The 20,428-nt window shown below is 41.2% G+C and overlaps 1 protein-coding gene across 1 annotated transcript in view; it reads right to left on the bottom strand.

Moving 5' to 3' along the window:
* Nucleotides 1-1,643: 1,643 nt before the first annotated feature.
* Nucleotides 1,644-20,428, bottom strand: part of cxxc4 (CXXC finger 4) — a 31,342-nt gene continuing 12,557 nt past the window's right edge. The window contains exon 3 of the mRNA XM_038713278.1: nucleotides 1,644-2,847. Within this exon, the coding sequence (XP_038569206.1) occupies nucleotides 2,803-2,847 (45 nt within the window). The 3' untranslated portion in view covers nucleotides 1,644-2,802. The remainder of the gene's footprint in view (nucleotides 2,848-20,428) is intronic.

Genomic DNA, 20,428 nt, shown 5'->3' with positions numbered 1-20,428 from the left:
CCTCAGCTTTGTATGATTTAACACCTAAAACACATATTCAAAAAAGGTCCTCTTATATAACTAATATTAAAATTTTAAAGAAATTGTTTTACATTTTGGAAAATTCTCAAGAGTTAGAGATTGATACCACTTTCATGTGCTTTAGGTAAGTTAGGTGCTGCAGTTAGGAAGCCTTTATTAATAATTTAATTAGCCTAGCATAGCATAAAGACACAGCCAGGCCAGCTAACCTGGCCAAAGTTTTTTTTTTAAATACGCCTACGGACACCTTGTATCTCTTTTGTTTAATCCTTAAGAGATTAAATTAATAAGATACAACTTGGTAATTAGTCATCTTTAGGGGTTGGGAGAATTATTTTTTAACTATGGAATGAGCCAGACAAGCTGTTTGCCCATCCTTGCTAAACTATGCTAAGCTAATTGCTGCCATTGTTCTAGCTGCATACTTAACGCACAGGTATAAAATGGTGATCAATCTTCTCATTTACTCTCGGAAAGAAGGCAAATAAGCACATGAATGATGAACTAGTCTTCTAAGAGTTTTTATAAATGTGTTTTGAGAGAATTGGTTTAATCGAGAAGGGGCAAAGAACAGGGTCATCTCCACATGATGTTTGTAATCCCCTTCAGTCTAAGATGTTGGATTGAACCTTTACACCCACGAGGACTGAGGACGTGTCAGATATTCCCACCACAACCCTCTAACTTGCTAATGTGGTCCTGCTATGTCCTCAGCCTCTGTCTCTGCTTGTCTGCAGCAGGAAACTGAACCCCGGAGGCCTGAGGACTTTAAATCCCAGTTCCAGAGCACAGAGTGGGAGGTGGCGGGGGGATTAGAGAGAGCTGTCTCTGATGTTATTAATCTCACCGGCCAGGGAGTGAGCGAGCCAGCGCACCCTGATGCACGTTATCAACCTCTGATGACCAGCGAGGGGGACTGACCGCCTCCGACGCCACATTGCTGCCAACACCGCCGCTACAGAGCACTTCAAGTCGTTTTCCTGGCTGGCCCTAACCAGTCAGCAGCTCAATTTGGGTGATGGCAAGCATGCTCAGTCAGGGGAGAAGTCGGTCCCGGATGATTTCCTCCTTCTCTGGTCGTTCTCCTCAGCATTGACGCCCAAATGTGCCTCTGTCCCTCTTTCCCTCCTACTGCCCCCCCCTCTTCCCAATACTACTCCCACCTTCAGAAACCCACAGACCCTGCAATCGCTCAGCTGCTCAAGCTATCTCAGGAGCCTGTCTTGCTCCCCCCCCCCCCCACCCCCATCCTCCCTTCTCTTGCTTCCCCTTGTCCCCCCTCCCGTGCTCCCTCCCAAGTGCATTCCAGCATGACAAACCACATGGGATTTCACTAGTCCTTTAAAGTCTGCTGCCTCTGGGAACCACTCTTCTCCATGCAACATTTTAGTATTCAAGGGAATACGTGACTGGGGAGGCAACCAATGCTGTTATATTCCTCTTGTCGCCTTCTGGTTGTTATTTCTGTTGATGCTTTACGGGAGGACAAAAAATTATTTTTTTTATCAGGTGATCATAATTGATCACTGATCTTTTTTTTTTTTTAATTGGTGGATTTCTTTACCTGTCTCTGGTGATTCCTTTGCATCAAACATTTACTGTCAAGATGTCTTTTACTGAAGCCATTTTTTTATTTTAACACATAAAAGCATCACAACAACAATATACAAATTCTTAGTAATCTTTAAAACCAAAACACATTTACACATGCAACAATAGGGTTTAAGACAATGAGTAACTTATTGAATCATTATGTTTTTGGAATGTGTTAACGTCACTTTGCAGGAGAAAGGACTGTCGTTTACTCTGCAGGAGAAAAGTCCAGAGTGTCACTTTGCTCCAGAACAACATCTGATATGTATAGCGTACTGTAATTCATTTTAAATTTTAATGTTTTCAACATAACACACAATTCCTTTACTGGTATTTCTCTCCCTTTTAGACAGTTATGATCATTATTGATCCAAACTGAAAGAAAGGTTTGATGAACTATGTAGGATTTGGTAAAAACATGTACTTAAATCATCTTTGAGAATATGACTTCCAGTCAGGAGGTCAAAACACTGTGGTCACAATCAAATGACGTCCAATTCGATTTTGAAGAAGTGCAACTCACTACACAAGACAATGTGCCCTGTTCTGCAGTGAGTCCACTGGAATGAGAAAACACAGAAACAGAAGCACTGCTGCCATCCTTCAAGTCAACGTTCTCAACGAGACACATCGCACTGCTGGCGATGGTCTTATTATTAGTGTGGCATTTAAAAATTTGGTTTTCGAATGAAATAATAGACAAAACTAGAAGATGATTAATTTTGAGAAAACAATTCAAGAGTCAACAGAAATGAAAGGTTGAAGAATAATCAACAGAATAGATTATTGCTCCAGAGTAAAGTGTGTTGTGTTTGTTATATCATCAATCCTTGTGGCCTCTTCTGTTTGACGGATTCAGAATGATTGTATGATTGTCTGTTTGAGTCCTTTACATAGGATCGGCTGTAAACCTACAGCCACAACACTGAAAACACGTTCATAGACACCAAAAATATACATTATGATACTGTCAAAAGGTACAATAATTACACAGAAAAGGAAATTACAGAGTTAAAACAACACCATTATGTTTTCATTTATCTTTTTGTCTGTCCACTTTTCTTCTCTCGTCTTCCACAAATTTATTGGGCACGCTGGGTTCTGTGAACCCATCAAGTGCTCCTGGCAGAGAGTCAAGAGTTCCACCTGCCCTCCTGCTGTTGGATGGGGCGGCCATGGTTCGCCTCTCTAAAAGAACCACCGGAAAGCTTCGCCGTTGTTGATCGGCGTCCTCTGTGGAAGACAAAGGGAAAGGACACATTTTAATTTGTAGGTTTCGAGGTCATGCCATCCATTGCCATATCATGAATAATCTGTATGTATCATCTTCAAGCTAACATATTTCTAGAAATTACAGACATATTTGTGTGCCAATAATCAATAATACTGAATAAGTTCTGAACAGCAGTTTGAAATAACATGGGCATTAAGTAAAGTAAAAACCCAGAAGGGCACTTAAAACAGCTATAAAGCACAACCACCAAACCAAGTATTTCATCAAAGAGCCAGCCAAGGTGATTACATCCACGTCCCACCCACACCCAAATAATCATTACGCTGGATGAAATATTCAATACAAATTCCCAAGAAGCAACAATGAGGCATTTAATTACTGTGAGCTGTAGCCGCAGTGAGGGGGAACAGTGCATCATTTCAATTTGAGCCTGCGCCAGCAGCCGCCCCTCCTCCTTTTCCCCAAAACCTCTATGCCAGAGTGACAGCCTCTCCTTTCCGAAACTCATTTGGAAGTCAAAGACATAAAATACTGAAATCTCCCACCAATCCCCATGACCAATTAGCACATTTTTTGATTTTTTTTTTTGTTGCTGTTGACGGGGGAAATAGTGCATAATCACAACTAAAATCACTTTAGTCTGAGTGGAGGGCAATTTGACATTTTAATACCAAGTGTCATCTGTGGCTCCTTAAAGGCATGCTGATGAGTGCACCAGACAGGCTCCTACACTCAGGCTTCTACAGTTTATGGACCTCATGTAAACGTTATTTATACTGTGCAGTAGTGCTGGGCGATAATTTAATATTAATGTATCTCGAATTTTGGTGGATTCATATAAGATATAATCATGTTACTGTTCTAAATTCTGCTGTCCGAATGAATGAACAATAGAGCATGAGTCTATTAATCAGATAGTGGATTGGCACATTGAATTTTTATGATTTATTAACCTCTTAAGTTTTTACAAGCAAACACGCCACACACTTACAAGTCCCAGCCTCACAAATGCAAAGATTTCCTGCTTTTAGTGGTCTTTGTTTTGACACAACAAGCATGTTGAGGACATCACCTTGGGCTCTGCAAACTTGTGATTGACATTTTATAGAGCAAACAAGTCCAGAGTCCAAAATGAAAATAACCCTAAACAACTTAAACACAATCTATTTAAATGAGCAGCAGTGGGATTATTTTACATCATTTTAAACTTATTTGCCATATCGTATGGTACATGTTGTACAATGTATGTCGAGCAAGCATTCTAGCTGTGACATTTGTGACTTTTATGTAGCCAAATATAGCAAATTTACCATTTTACACTCACTGACCTTACAGTGGGATTTTTTTTTTTTTTTTTGCATTTCTGTTGGAACTTTATGAAAATGTAGACAGTTGTATGACAAACAGCACTTCACCAGTTTGAGATGTCCCATCTAAACAGACCATCATGGATCTCAAAGATATATTTATATCTTTACAAAGTCAATGTATGGTCATTACATTCCTCTTCCTATGTGTGAGGTAACCATTTACCATTTTTTCACACCAGATTAAGCAATTACTATTACCTTCCAAGTGAATAATGGAGGGACTGAGAACAGCAGGACACCATCATCACCAATTTAAAGTCATGGATGAAATGACACACCATTATGTTTTAAAGGGTCAAGACGCTCTCGCAGATGTTTTCTCTTTTGCTTAATTGCAATGGGCTGACGCCTGCCCCCTTGTTATGTCATCGTAGCTCCATTAGTTGTGTTTTTATCATTTTTGGAAGCAATTAGGCTTCAATAAATATATTATTAAAGCCATTATCAATCATTTGTGATTCTTAAGATATCTGATAGTAGAGAAAAACAGAAAGGATGGGTGAGTGGCATGAAACAAAGGTGCAAAGTCCGATTTGACCATAGTTACATTGTGAGTTCTCTTATCACCTGAACCACCAAGCAAACATTGAGTAAATGTTTTTGTTGATATGTGTGTTTGTTGTGGTCCAATGCAAAGTTTTCATATGGTTTAATATGTACTGTACAATAAAGCAATTAAGTCTTTACATATATTGTTTCCCTCCAGGTCTCCAGAGTAAAAAAAAAACACATGGATGAGCTATACATGGATGATGTAGGGAAGGCCTTCTTTAGCAAACTGACCAAATGGGAGAGATTGTACAGGGAAAGCATTGTGGCAAGTTCAATGAAATTACACTGAGTTGCAAGTTTATTAGGGATAACTAGCTAAAATACATTTGCAGTCTAAAACAACAGTCCTGCATTAAATGCTCCCTGTATGAAGATTGCAGTGTTCAGTGTTTGTTGAAGAGAGACACTGATTCAACTGTACGATCATTTGGGAGGATGTAGTTTGTGGTGCTGTTGAACCGTATTTGGTCAGGGCTTACATGGTGATGGTTACATTTGTGGCAACAAAAATTGAGCTAAACACACGAGGCCTGGAAGACAATCTGCAGTTTTGCCCATTCCAAGTTTCTATATAAAAGCCAAGCTAGGGAATCTCAGCAAACACATTCCTTAAACATTGATCTTCAAGAACTTCCTATAAAACACATCAACATGTCTGTCAGAGCACTGTGACAAGTCTTCCTAATAAGGCACAGAGAAGAGAATGTACTTCAAATGTTTTGGACGCCACGTGCACATCCACATTGGATACTGCACACCCACAGCAGTACTTTCAGCCTTAAGCTCTGCTCTCTTGGTCTTAAATGTGATGTTGTAAGAGCTGAGGCTGAAGAGGAGAGAAAGGGGAGGCGAGAATGTTTATCTTGATCCATATTCTCACATTGATCAGTCCCTGGTGGAAGTGCTGCTCGCCAGAGACAATAATGACCCTGATCTGGGCACTCGGCATGTCTCTGTTTTGTTAAGTTCCCGCGTTATCGATCCAGTGGGGCTCTCGAGTGCTGCTTGGATTCACTCCTGGGCCTCCTCGCCTCGGCACACTGCAGTGACGAGGCACAAAGAAGGCTCAATTAGTACAGCTCCATGTTGTCTGCTCCCCCACCTGCATGCGCCTTCAAATTCACTCCATCAACCGCTAGGGAGAGAGTGAGGGAGAAAAGACACAAGAATACAGAAACAACAGGGAGAAAGGGCGAGACAGAAAGGGATAAAGGGAGAAGGAAAAACAGAAGAGAGCAAGGTGGGGGGAAGGTAAGGGCTGATAGTGTTACACCAGGGACACGGGAGCAACACCAAGGTTTCACCTCAACTCAAGATGCTGTGGCAGCAGCTCAGCCTCACGTCAACGCTGCTGCCTCTGCAGCAGAGCATACATAACAACCTGGCTACAACGACACACAGGGGGAAAGACAATTTCCCGCTCTGGCAATGAATGCACACGACAGAGTATTGAACTGACTGAAGGAGGAGGAAAAGATTTCTCCAGACCTCAAATTAACCCCACCACACCACCACAGTAGGCAATGTATTCTAAGTGTCTGCCGGTGGCTTTCGGTGATAACGACACAGTAAAACTGACATGTGGTGGAATAATTCTCTGCGGATTTTGGCGTGGCAGTGTGAGGTCTCTGGGCAGCCATGACACCCTGTGATCCTAACTGAAACTGGCAGGTGCAGTTAATGCTGAAGCCACGTCGTCGGCCGTTTGAGACGAAGTGGTAGAAAGACGGCGCAGGCTAGAGCGGGATGTTGAATCATAATCAAACCGACTGGACTGAAGCAGCTTCTGTAAAGGCGGCTTTACTAATTTCTGCAGGGGCACCTGCATGCACACACAACATACACCTCCAACCACAATCTTAAATGTCCGGGTTAAGGCCGATCCAATCCTTCTATCCTTCAATATCTTTCCCACAAAAATAATAAAAACACATGAACCCCGATCCCACCCCTGCCCCCTCTCCCCTGCAGCCTTGGCGTCACACTGAGCTGGGGCCAGAGATAAACCACTCAAGACGATGAGGATGATAATGGCAGACGCCGCAGCGCCTCAAAATTCAATCAGCACCAGGACGTCAATGTGGATGAGTGTAAAAATGAAATATGCTCGCCGGCGTGTGTTAAAAGACGCCACACAGGGCTCGCAGAAACAACAGGCGATGAACAGGACGAGGAGGGGAAAAAGGAAGAGAGGAAGAGAGAAAAAAAACAAGTTGAGAGAAAAAAATGAAAATAATGTGTCTCTACTACTCTGCTTCCCAGCACAATCCCACTGGCATTCTGAGCAGCCCTACTTTAACCACAGACTGTGAATAAATTACCCTTTTGAACTTGGGGTGATTGCAAATGTGCCCCGGTTTCTCTTGAGACATGTCTGGCACTAACCCTCAGCTCTATGCTCCCGGCCAGCCTTGTCACAGAGCCCCCCCCCCTCCCCCCCCCCCCCCCCCCTCCACACACACACACACACACACACACACACTCAAGGCACACACATAGGCATGCACAACATCATAAAACTTTGAATTCACCATAATTACGGGTGGGATTTTTTTCAGCCAACTACAAACTCGCCTTCTCCCCCTCCTCTCTTTTTCTGTCTAGGAATTCTCAAGAATCCCCTCATACTCTGAGATAAAAAAAAAATGTGTTAGAGATTAGAAAAAAGTGTAGTGGGAGAAAAATCAGAGTAGAGATGGAACACAGAGAAGCAGGGCAGAGACAGATATAGGGGGGAGACTGAAAAGGAGAAGGAAGGGAGGGATCTCAGGGAGAGACAGTGGCGCTGGGCAGGTTGAAGAACAGTCTGTGGGCGTGTGCTGATGTGTTTCAGAATGCTCATTATAACACATGGCCCATACATTACCCTGACAATACCTATAATTTATTAACTTACAGACCGGGACCAAGGCTACTTTTCATAACTGCAATCCTTTGGATGCAGCCCTGACAGGCTGAAAACAAAATATATATAAATTCACCCTCTCTCTCTTGACACACACGGCTGACACTGCTTTAGCTGTCTGGACGCTGGCTTAAAAAAACCAACATAATTACAAAACACTTTTCACACAGCATCACGACTGCAAGTGAAGTTTGTGTGCAAACCCAGGTCAGCCAAATCGTTTTCTTTCTTGACACGAACACCTTGCACCTCGTGCACCCCAAATAAATCTGAGACCTCAGAACTACAGTGAGAAAAGTTAAAGGGTAAGTTAGGTATTTTGCAACCTGGACTCTATTTTGATTATTTTCTTAGGCAAACTGGTGGGGTGGCAGACACGATTAGGAATAGACAGGAAAGAGGAGCAGTGAATGAGCATGAGGACTTTGGGAGCCAGCCAAACATTCAGGGCCAATCTCCGGGTCTAAAGAAGGGGAGGTAAAAAGTTTCAGTGGTGCAGCCAGCCTTAACTGATGCGTTATATATTGCCTGTCACTTTATTCCGCAGGAATATTGGGGCGTTGCCAAGCTCAAACCTGGAAGGTATAGCAATCCATCACCTGCACTGTTACCGGCGTTGGTGGGTGGGGGATGAAATCTCATCTTGAAGCTTGTAGCTAATATTCCAGCCAGCCAGTGCCGTTTATAAAAGGTACCTCTCCAAGGCCACCATCATGGACAGACCACTCATCTAGTCATCCACACGCCAATGCCCCCAGTCCTGCATCACAACAGTGTTACGCAAACAGATTGTGCCCTGCACAACAGCTTAAGCCTTCAATAATACCAGCACATATATATACACACATATATATATATACATATATATATATACACATATACATATATACACATATACACATATATACATATATAAACATATATACATATATACACATATATACATATATACACACATATATATATATGTATGGTGGCCCGTTGGTATCAGGCCTAATACAAAAGCCACAACACGACCACAAAAGCCACAAAACAAATTAAAAAACCACAACGGAAATACAAACACCACAACACGATTACAAAAGCCACAACACAAATACAAAAGGCCACAACGGAAGTTGACAACGAAAGAGACGCTTAGTAACAGTGGATTACTCTTTGTGGAACACAGCTACACAGTAGTACAGTGGCAGTGTATCCGTCCCACATTCAGGAGGTCTGCGTTTGAATTGTAGAAAGAACATTCTTTTTCACGTGACTTTTTCCCGCATAATAGTGTCTGCCAAATTAGTAAATGTAGGCCTACGTGGAAGAAGAACTTCTTACCCGTTTGATAAATAAGTAATACTTTGTTCTGGTTAAATAATATACAGCGGGATATTTGTGTGAATTAACAGCTGTCTGTGCAGATTAGCATCAAAAATAGGCTCAAAATGTGCTAAACAAAAAGCAAGGAGTCTCAGGTTACCACGGAGATGACTTTATACTTATACAAAGGGGTGCAGAGGGTGCTGCAGCACCCCCTATTCAAAGTTTTCACGTGACGTCACATTCCATGAAAAACGCTCCCTTGGAGGGCAAAAAAGATTTTCCACTGTTACTATGAGTTTTTTACTTTTGCATTGCCAAAATGCTGGATGGTAGTTGTACTTTCTGATGCACAAATCGAGGAAGAGACAAGCTTGAGCTGTGTTAGGTGAGGGATTCCCCACAAGATAAACGTAAACAGTCGAGCGGCAGCAGGGACCTGGCGCTTTTTAACAACAGAAAAATGGCAGCGGGTGCTGTAACAATCGCACATTACTGCAGCTCCTCTTTTCACCCTGTGTGTTGATTTTAGCTACGGAGTGATACATCTTGTCTCTAAATTATCTTTGTTGGGGGTTGCACATGCGCAGTCCTTAGTTAAGGACTACTAGCCAATCAGAAGCAGAGAAGGGCGGGTCAGTGAGAAGCTGGTATACAGCTTCGATTCAGCTGTAGGCTACATGTTGCCGACCAGCAGTGGCATTTTCTTCCAGACGCCAAGGGAAGCCATGCTGGATGTGTGGTGAAACACTATATTGCACCACCATTGTAGACTGGCCTGCTGTCTAACTACGCAAAGAGGCCAGGCAGAGTTGGCATCCCTTTGTGAAAAAAAATTAAATGACTAACCAATCAGATGAGGCCACTGTCATGCCACTGCCTAACTGTGATTAGTCAGGATGATGCCAAGGGAAGCCAGCCGCAGTCTGGCTTCATGCCAGTCAAATCACAGCACGCGATCAACATCATTCAGATGAAAAAACGGGAGCTGTCTCAGGTTACCACGGAGATGACTTATTATACAAAGGGGTGTCCGGAGGGTGCTGCAGCACCCCCTGTTCATAGTTATCACGTGACGTCACATTCCATGACAAACGCTCCCTTGGAGGGCAAAAAAGACGTTATTTTCCACTGTTACTATGAGTTTTTTTACTTTTGCATTGCCAAAATGCTGGATGGTAGTTGTACTTTCTGATGCACAAATCGAGGAAAAGACAAGCCTGAGCTGTGTTAGGTGAGGGATTCCCCACAAGATAAACGTAAGCATTACCGCAGTTGAGCGGCGGCAGGGACCTGGCGCTTTTTAACAACAGAAAAATGGCAGCGGGTGCTGTAACATGGATCTATCCTGGGACATGAAGCTAATCTGCACAGACAGCTGTTTAATGATATGCTTTGCACTATGTCACCACTTTGGCAGTATCAAAACATTGTTTTGTTGGTATTCTTGATGAGATTTAAGTTTGCCATTTGGAAAACCATTTTACAATTTTGATTACTTATTCTGGACTTGTATTAATTTAGCATCCAATGAAAAGAATATGAAGCTGCTGAAGCATAGTGTTTCTGGGGCCGGGCCTCACTGATTACTGTACAAAAACACAACTTTCTTCACAGATTCTGGTGAAACTGGATTTTATTGAAGGAGAAATATTAGAACTATGGAGAAAATATTTTTCTAGTTTTCTCTCTGATGTCCCTGCTTTGCCTCAACTCTGTGATCCACAGAGTTTCCTGAAGGACAGATAGCTTTACTTGTTGCTGAAGTTAGTTAACAAGCTAACTAGCTGCTGTTATTCAGTTCAGTTAGCTATGCAACCACTGGTCAAATTCGCTTACTCTGCCCGTACTGGGAGATCGGAGCACCGGTGGAGTATTAGTGTTTACCATAGACTGTAACGTTATAAAGGTGTTTAAGTAGTTACACGGGGTGCGGTGCCTGATTGGGAACCGTAGGGAAACCTCACTCAGTAGCCTCCCAGTGAACACAGCATGAACAGGACCAAACACAGCCTCAACGACCAACAGGGAATCCAGGAACTTACTGAGATGATTTAGACAGAGCTTCTATGATAGCTTTACTGTTTTGCTAAACTGCTAACTGTAGCCATTCTGTCTATATCTGTGGCTGGTTACTTCGGTCAGTTAGCCGTGCTGCTAGCGGTCCTATAAGCTTACTCAGCCCCGGGTTGCCAAGAGCCAAACCCGGCAAGAAAACCACATTCGTACTGTATCCCCAGTGGTCAAACTTGCCTCTGTCGGTCTCGGAGGCTGTGCTCGGTCCCGGTCCAGCTGCCGTGTTCACTCACTGGGAGCTGGAACCAGTCCGCACATGCATGAGTCTGCATGATGGGGGCGTAAACACACATTTGCCGCTACTGGCGAATGTAAACGCCAATCAATACCTGCGACAAGTCTCTCCCTTGCTTTGGGTTTTTACCATAGACTGTATATAAAAAACATATATGAAGGCAAATAGCACAGCGTATTCTGTTTCATGGAAAGTTTCTGCTTAAAGTAATCCCTTTGAGTAATCCACGATTTTACAAAATATAGCTACCTGTAATCTGATTTACGTCTATTTTTTCTGAACTGTAACGGAATGCAGTAACATTTTTTTGTATCCTGATTACATAATGCCGTTACATGTAATCCGTTACTCCCCAACCCTGGCAGTGGGATATGTATGCTATTTGGGGTGAGAGAGAGTGAGTGAGTGAGAAAGAGAGAGAGAGAGAGAGCGTACGTGTCAGTAAATGCAACTTTCAGCGTGTGTATGGATAACAGATAGTGCGCAACCTTAAAGTATGATTCAATTTTGAGTAAAATTATATCCTGCACTGTAATTGCATAATACATTAGATAATTGCCCTCCAAAAAGGACATCCCCTCTCACTTGGCTTCCCCAAAAATTTACCCCATCCCACACCACTGCCGACCAGCATGTCAGCATAGACTGGAGCTAGAGTTTAGTATAGTATCTGGAGTGGTGAGTTTTTTATCAGTAACAAATGTATCTTTCATCCATAAAGTTTTAACTGAGCTCTGTTTCTACATCACACTAACAACTTAATTGTTATATTGACCACCGGGAGGGTAGCTAGTGTTTGGAAGGGAGAGGAGAGGTGTGTGCTGCAGCTCAGTGTCTTTACACCGGTGTTTTTGAGGGCGTGTTGGACTAGCCGCTTGGCGAGCATTAAATGAGCGTTAAATATCCCTGTGACGTCACAGGGATAAAAGGGAAACAGCTGGACTACAAACGAGCTGTTTTAAAGCATTTCAGAGCAGAGTTTTCTTTGGGAGATGGGAACTCCCTTTGGGGTGGACTTTTTCTCTTTGCAAACCTATTACATGCACAAAACACATATAAACTCAATAAAGGAGTGGAAAAAGCCAAAAAGCATAATATCACCTCTTTAAATGACAGTCCTTTTTTAACTTTAGTCCTTTTTAAACTTTATTTTACTTTTGATACTTGAAGTACATTTTGCCGATGACACTTACATATGTTTACTTAGGTAAAGCATCTGAATATTTCCACCACTCACAATGTTAACGTTGATTAATCGCACCCATAAATAAACAGATAAACCAAAAAATAAACATTAAACATTAAATTTCAGCTTTACTGCTTTTCCTTTGATGTATATTGGACCTAAAATAAGATTTAGTGGAACAACACTGGCTTACAGTATAAAAAAACCAAAACCTTTTTCTTAACTGATCTTGTTCATGTCATGCTTACAGGCAACAGTGGGTTTTTTTTTTATCAACACTATCCTGTAGCCCATTAAAGGTTTCATTTTTCACAGCTCCCTCACTAAACTATAACTTTCAGAGTACAACATGAATATGATAATAACATTATGAACCATAGAAATATCAATTCTAAAGCAAAAAAAAGACACTTAGAAGTGTAAATCAAATTACTCTCGGATTGTTGCAGCTATCTTTCACTGTATTGCTAGTGTGACTGTAGTTCTCTTTAGTATTTGGAAAATCGACAGCCTTAAATGAAATAATTCTGACGGCCTTTTCTTAAAACACTGAAATGAATGTGCTCAAACTATATTGCCAAATATTCATGTTATTTTTATAGCTTAGAACCACTTCAGTTCACGGGTGCCATAAAAGCTCAGAGTTGTGAATTTCAGGTTAACAGTCAAGTGAGAATATTAACCAAAGGCATGATGATTTTAAATAAAAAATCAAGTTGATTGCTTTATCAGTCAGTTTAAATGATTACATCAGCATTTAGCTCCCTTAAGATCCAATGTGAGATCAAAATCTCTGCGCCTGTTGTCAACCTTTGCAGACCGTCAGTTTTTCAGCTCGTATTCAACACAGATCATCAGCACATTTAATTTATTATGGAAGACTTTTATGTCTGAAATATTAACAAATTTAGTGGAATATCAAAAGCTATTTCTTTCTATTTTTCTTCTCAATAGCATATGTATTCAGATAAACGCATCCTTTAAATGCTCACAACACTAAAGCACACCAACAAAGAATCACACCAGTACACCAGTGTTGTGATAGCATTCCAAAACTGAAATACAGCCACAATCTTTTAATTCAAAGTCCAGCTTTGCACCAGGCATCCATTTGAGCAAATCAAGCTAAGTGTATTGCGGATGTTTGTGAGTAATGAGGAATTTGGAAGTTTTTTGCTGACTAGGCGTGTATGAAGTGGGGGTAGAGGGGGGATGTATGATGGTGTGCTTAAGAGCTGTGTCTAGGCGGGGCGGGGTGGTCACAAGGGGGAGATTAGGCTGAGGGGCAGCGAAGGAAAACCAAATCCATCTCCATCTCAGAAACATCCTAAAGCAGATTACTTACTTCAGTGGGAGAGGACGAGAGGGAGGAAAGAGAGAGAGAGCGTGAGGAACAGAGGAGCATGAGATGGATGAGGGAGCAGAGGAAGAGAGAGAGAGCAATTAGCATAGATGCAATTCTGGCACAGTCCTCTGACTTGATATTTGACCTTCTGCAAGAGTCTTGCCAAATATCGCCTGAGAAGCGCAGACGGACCATATGGCAAAGTGCTGCTGGAGGCTGAGTGCAGTGTGACTCCGAGCCTCCGTATGCTAATGGGAGAATGTAATTACAGTGCAGTATTCCTGTAGGACGTATATTTTACTAGCCCTCCATAGGAGTGGGTTTGCAGCGAGACACGCCAATACTCTGGCTTCAGAAAATACACTTTTTATCAAACAGGAATCCACTGAGTGGACAGTGAAATGGAACAGGCCCAGTATAACTGGGGGCAGCATTGCAATATGTCACATTATGAGGAAGTCAGTGTATGTTGATGGAAACGGAAACTTCTACACTCAAATGTCTGAAATGGGTAGATCCACACTAAATCTGCAGCTCTCCTCTGGACACACCCCAATCAGTGATGTCACAGCAGATGTTTTCCATCAGCTGCCGAGGGCAAAACACCTGCTGATCCTCACGGATTTTGGTGTGGCCTAAAGTGCAAGATGCTTGGAAGTTTTTAAGTCAATGAGAGTAGTGAAATACCAGTTTTCTGTTTTATGCGAAATCAATATGAATTTACACTTTAAATCTTGGGATATTAACCAGCTATCTGCTGAACCTGCTAACCAGAACTGTAAACTGGTATTCTAAAATACACTTTGCATTAAAGACAGAGAGAAGGCAAAGTTCTTTTAGGCAAGTCATGCCACTCGGCCTCCATCTTGACAACGCCTCCGGGCAGCTATTTCGTACGAACAAGACCAGGCTCCTATCTAAATGAATGGGGAGAGAGCCAGATCTACACTTTCACAGGACATAAAAACTACATGAATAGAATCAGCATTAAAATCTGATAAAAATCGCTGAAAAAGTTTGACAACTTTGCCCCAAAATAAGGTTTAAAAAGCGTTTTTCCCAACCGGTTATACTTCTACTACGCATGCGTCACCACGTCCACGCATGCGCAGTAGAAGTAAAACAGACCCTTACGTCAGTGGAACCACACGATTGGCTGAAATATGTTTCCCACTTGGCTGTTAAAAGCAGACGATTGGCTTTCTAACGGGAGGGGCGAGATAACCGCCATCTTTACTGTTACGGGCTTTCCCCATAGAGTTGTATTAAGAATGTGATTGAGTGGCGTGTCTCCTCTAAAATGTCTCGGGAGAAGGGCTTGACTTGTTTAGAAAATCTTTGTGATTTTGCTAAATCTATCTTGCCTTTAATGTTTAATGACATTTCAGATACAGACAGGAAACATGGAAATACAGAAAACAACAAGGCCCACGGGTAAAATCAAACAGGGGATGTTGCAGGTATAGAGTCAATGCATCTTCACCCCTTTGCCAGAAGATGCCTGTTAAGTTAAATTTTAAGTTAAAAGTCTGCCAAGCAGGTGTTTAGCATTGACTTAATAACATCAGATCTCTTTGACAATGAAGATGTATCAGTATCTATAGGTTGTAGAAGCATATAGGACCATTTACGAGAGGACATAATTGGATTTAATGGTAGATCACAGCAAACAAATACTTAGGTGACGCCTTACTTTAAGTTCTCTATTTAGCATTTATAAGCATTTAATAAATTGTTTATAACACATAATAATGTAGTTGTATGCAGTATTTATTAATGTACAGTATTTGCCAACAATTCTAGCTTCTCCTATGAAGACATTATGTATTATTAAAACTGTGTATTATTATATTTTCTTAAATTATTTGTTTTTACACCAGGCTCAGCTTATGGGTGCAAACAGGAGGAGCTGTAGTGGTTGATTAATACATTAATAAACACTTATATCTGCCTACAACTACATTAATGTGTTAAAAATCATTAATTACATGTTTATATACTGCTTATAAATGCTAAATGCGGGACTTAAAATAAAGTGTTGCCAGTTTTGTGCTCTTCCTTTGATTTATGCTGGAATAAAAATATGATTTTGTGGAATGTTTGGTGTAACAACACTGGCTTACAGTATGCCCGTGTGACAAAACCAAACCTATTTCTTACCTGAGCTGCTAAGTTCAATCAATATAACAAAGACATGTCTTTATTCAATTAGAAACTGCTCAATGCCAATGTAAAACGCCTTTGCAAACTGTTTACTGAAAACATATCTCATGGGTTTTTGCTTCAATTACCACACCTGTCAATCCTGTCACTAAAACACAACTGAATCTCAATATTTAACCAAAACCATCTTTCCCTAGCCTTAACCAAGTAGCCTACATATCAAAATTGTAGATTTGTACGCTCAACCATCGATCCTGACCTCTTCCCTACAGCTCCTACAACTTGTGTAACAAGCATGTCACACTTTTGGATTGGAAAAAAAAACATGGCAACTGAACTTAATTCAGGTAGCAACAATGTTTCCTCCAAAATGAATGTGGCAAAACAAATTGTAGTATTTAAAGGGGTTGAATATTTACAAGCATCTTCATTCAAAATTGAGTAGCTAGTGCTACAACTCAATTCATCAGCATTTGTCATCAAAATAAGGAGGAATGGCAGAAACAAGTCCTTAAAGATGCATATTTCCTTTTTGTGTTCTCACATTGTCTGGTATGATTTAATAATAACACTAACTCAGTAACTTACTGGAACTATCTGCACCTGTAACAGAATAAAAACTCAAACAATGCACCCATACAGTGTGAGAAACATCTAGGCTAAAAATGGAGAGACATTCTGCTGCTGAAACAGAGCTCAGACGCCATGCCTCTTCCATTTATCATTCATGGAAAATCCCTGCCCACACAGACAGAGGCTGAGCCGACCCTCGTAGGAAAAAACTGAGGCAGCACCTTTGGGTCAGAGGCTGCCGTCTGTAGCCGGGATCACCTACCTGCTACAGTACAGCAGTGCTGGACTCCATTTCAATTAGCGTCACCAAAGTATCCTTGTCTAAGTAAAGCAATTTTACACAGGGCTGCTACAAAGCTAACTCTCCTCTGGGAGCAAGCCCTATATGGGAGACAGCGGAGAAGCTTTCAGGTGCTGCTGAGATTTCAGGAAACCAAAACAAAGACATGCAGCGGTGAGGTCAATTGAGCTCCGAGATGGGAAATCTGAGCAGTGTGCAGGGAGAAGGGCAGGCGTTGTAGGATGGGAGTGGGGGAGGAGGAAGAAGATGAGCAGGACACACGTTTGAGTGTGTAGATACCTGAGGGATCTGGTATGGAAATCCCCAATTTCTCCGCCAAGCTGCAGCCCTTTGAACAGTGGAGGACGTCAGCAAGCACGGCAAGAAGCCATGTGGGTGTAACGAAGCGAGGGCTAAGCGAGGCAACATGCTGCCAGTTCTCTGAAATGTTAAATTGAAATGCAAAGTAGGAGCAGGCCTTCTTGTTTTGAGCAGATTTCTCAGCATCTGTGTGGGAGCCCTTAAACTCAGAAGGTCTATATACAGAGCTCTGCATATTTACAGTAAATCAACATAATATTTAGGTTAGGATTAGAAAATACACACAGCTGAAGTTGAATCTTTAGTTGAACTCACGTAATGGCGACTTGAATTAAATCAATCTGTGCATCAAATTCAGTGAGTAACAAACATTTCAGATCAGTACGTAAGATTTTGAATACACACAGCCACTTTGCACCTGTAAAGTGCATTGCCTATATATTTTGCTGCTTCTACCTTTATGCTACTCATACAGAATGTAAATGCTAAATATGCTGGCATTGCCACAAAATGATAGAAGTTACTGTTATTTTAAATTGTATTCTGAACCCGCAACAAAAGTTTAAAGAAATGGATACTACTGAAGTAGTATCACTGATTTTGAGCAAGGCCTCTTAACCCTCAACTGCTACAGTGGAGCTGCTCAGTGCACAGCGGGATGTGCAAGGCAGCTTGCAGATGTAAATGTGTGCCATTGTGTGGGTGTTTTCCTGCAAAAGAGAGATGGGCTCTCAGTAAAACTTCCCTAAATAAAGGGGGAAAAAATCTTCTTTGACAAAAAGTTCAAGGTACAAGCCAGTGTGCATAAAATCATAAGATGAAAAGTAAACTACAACTCCCAAGGTGCATTTTTCTAAGAAACATCCAATCACAGAGCTTAAAGTTCTATTATTTGCACTACTAATGGCAAGGGGGAAGCTAAAGGTAACTCTGCTGAGAAAACTGATTTTACAGTCTGCAGCTTCAATAAATTCAGTTTCTGATTTTGGATGAATTTGGCGTCTATGTTTCTGTGTTTTGCTAACAACTGCGTTTGGATTTTGCTAATCTCTGATAGGTGCCTCTGACTGGTTTCTTCTCCATAGCAACAGTAGGACATGATTTCTCAGAAACAAAGCTAAGCTGCTTCTTGCTTATTTTTTCAGACTAATCTTGGCTTTATTTTTGTGAATTACTGGATACTTCAGGACTATGGAAACATAAACCTCAAAGAATGCTAAATTATCCAGGAGACTCATTTGTTCTATGTTAAATAACACAAAAAAAAATTTGGGAATGGGAATGGGAGTAAAATACCAGTAGCTCCTTCTACTTTGCAACTCTATAAGTCACAAGATAAATCTGAGCCTCTCCAGATGAATGACAGAGGTGGAAAGCAGTAAAAAAGTTCTTACTGCCTTACACTTGTATGTAAACATTTTACTCTTTACAGGAGTTGAATCAACCAATCAACTTGCTTGACATGCAGGTCTGCACACCATACCCATAACACCCTTCCCTGCATAGGTTCTCAGAGACGTTTTTGGTTTATTTTCTAGAGAAAAATAAGTCAATTTTAAGGGGTCACGTGCCAAAAAGGTACTAATGTGTGTGTATATATATATATATATATATATATATATATATACTGTACTGAAAAATCCAAGGCTGTGCAGGTAGTCTTAATTTGTTTTTTATTTAATTTAACTGAGATACACATACAATGTAAGGTCAGCTCTCTAGGCATGTGTATAAAAGCTCCCTCCCTGAAAAGAAAGACATGGATTAAAGTCATCTAGTTAGTCATAAGACTAATATTCCACCTGAAGCAACCTAAAATGAGGAATTACATAAGTAGGCTTTATTTAAACTGGAAGGTGAAACTTGACAAAGATGAAAACAAGAGAGATATCGTTACTGTATAAAGCCAGTGGGCAATGTAATATGCTAAAGGCAGCATTTAAGACTGAGCTAATCCCAGCAGACTCCCCCTTGCTTAGTCATTCCAGCTCCACACTGATCAGACGGGGAAACCGGTCACAGTTTGTCAAAACACAGCTTGCACTCTGAGCAGATTGAAATCATTTCTCTGCTAACTAACAGTATGCCAAAGACAAAACAGATCTTTTGAGGAGTGACGACAAACTATGAACAGCTCAATGGTTTATCAGTCGTGGAGGACAAAGGGGCCCTCCACTCAGAAATGAAAATATCCACCTGATGACATCAACCGGTGCATCATAAATCCTATCCTTTGCCTGAGGGCCACAGACCGACTTCACGCCTCTGTGACACTCTCTAACCCCAGGGTTTCTATCAGGAAAAAAAAACCTTGAAATATCTTTCTGGGCATAGTGTCAGATGCTTGCCATGAAATATTCATAGTCTGAGAGCAGAGCCACAATACAGGAGGTGGCAGCGTGCGAGGATTTGACTTGCAGAAACTGCAACGCTTAAACCACGTTGACCGAATTCTCCTATCACCAGTTGTCACTCACAAATTCCCTTTCACATCAGTTTTATTGGCTGAATGGCACAAAGCCATCAGTCATTTATTGCCTTTTAACCCATAGATATAAACTCATTAGTACATCTGCAGAACTGCAATTCTGTGGCACTGTATATTACTATACAGTATTATTGATTTAGTTTGCCAACTACAATGAGGTTAACAAAGATTGGATACAGAGTCATCTTTTTCTTTTGCAGGTCAATATTTCAACTTGTATCAAGTTACTTTGCAATTTAAATAAGGACCATTCAGATGTTTTTCTATGCTTTAATACTTCAGCTATGCACAAATCTTGTAAACGTGTACTATATATATGGAAAACGTTTTAAGAGTTAGCTGCCACGGAAACCCCTTTTTAAAAAGCTCAATCTGTGATCCAAACGCAAACAAGGGTTGGCAAGGAGCCACATCACCAAACTTTCAAGTAGTTATGCAATACAACAAGTAAAACTAGCGAGAACCTCCAGGTCTGAAAAGTAAAGCCAATGCGGAAGTGCCTTAAACCTGCATTCTTTATAATGGCCAGCAGGGGTTCACGCTACTGTTTGCAAAAATAAGTAAGATTGCATTAGAAATAATGGCAAAATCACCCTACTTCTCACTCGGTTTATTACTCAGTAAACACTTTTCATTTAGTAAATGATAGTCCAATTTAAAGGAAAATAGACGTATGCTTTAGAGTGGGAGCACCTTTTGTTTAACAAGGTGGGAAACATGTGATTGCCAAATGGCACTCCTGTCAATCAGGCTAGAGGTGACTCGTATACACTGCAGT

This window comes from Micropterus salmoides, unplaced genomic scaffold, assembly GCF_014851395.1.
Source record: "Micropterus salmoides isolate LMB-PRFRI ecotype aquatic unplaced genomic scaffold, ASM1485139v1 Ms_hic_scaffold_12, whole genome shotgun sequence".
Classification (NCBI taxonomy): Eukaryota; Metazoa; Chordata; class Actinopteri; order Centrarchiformes; family Centrarchidae; genus Micropterus; species Micropterus salmoides.
This window is presented reverse-complemented; position numbering and strand designations above follow the sequence as displayed.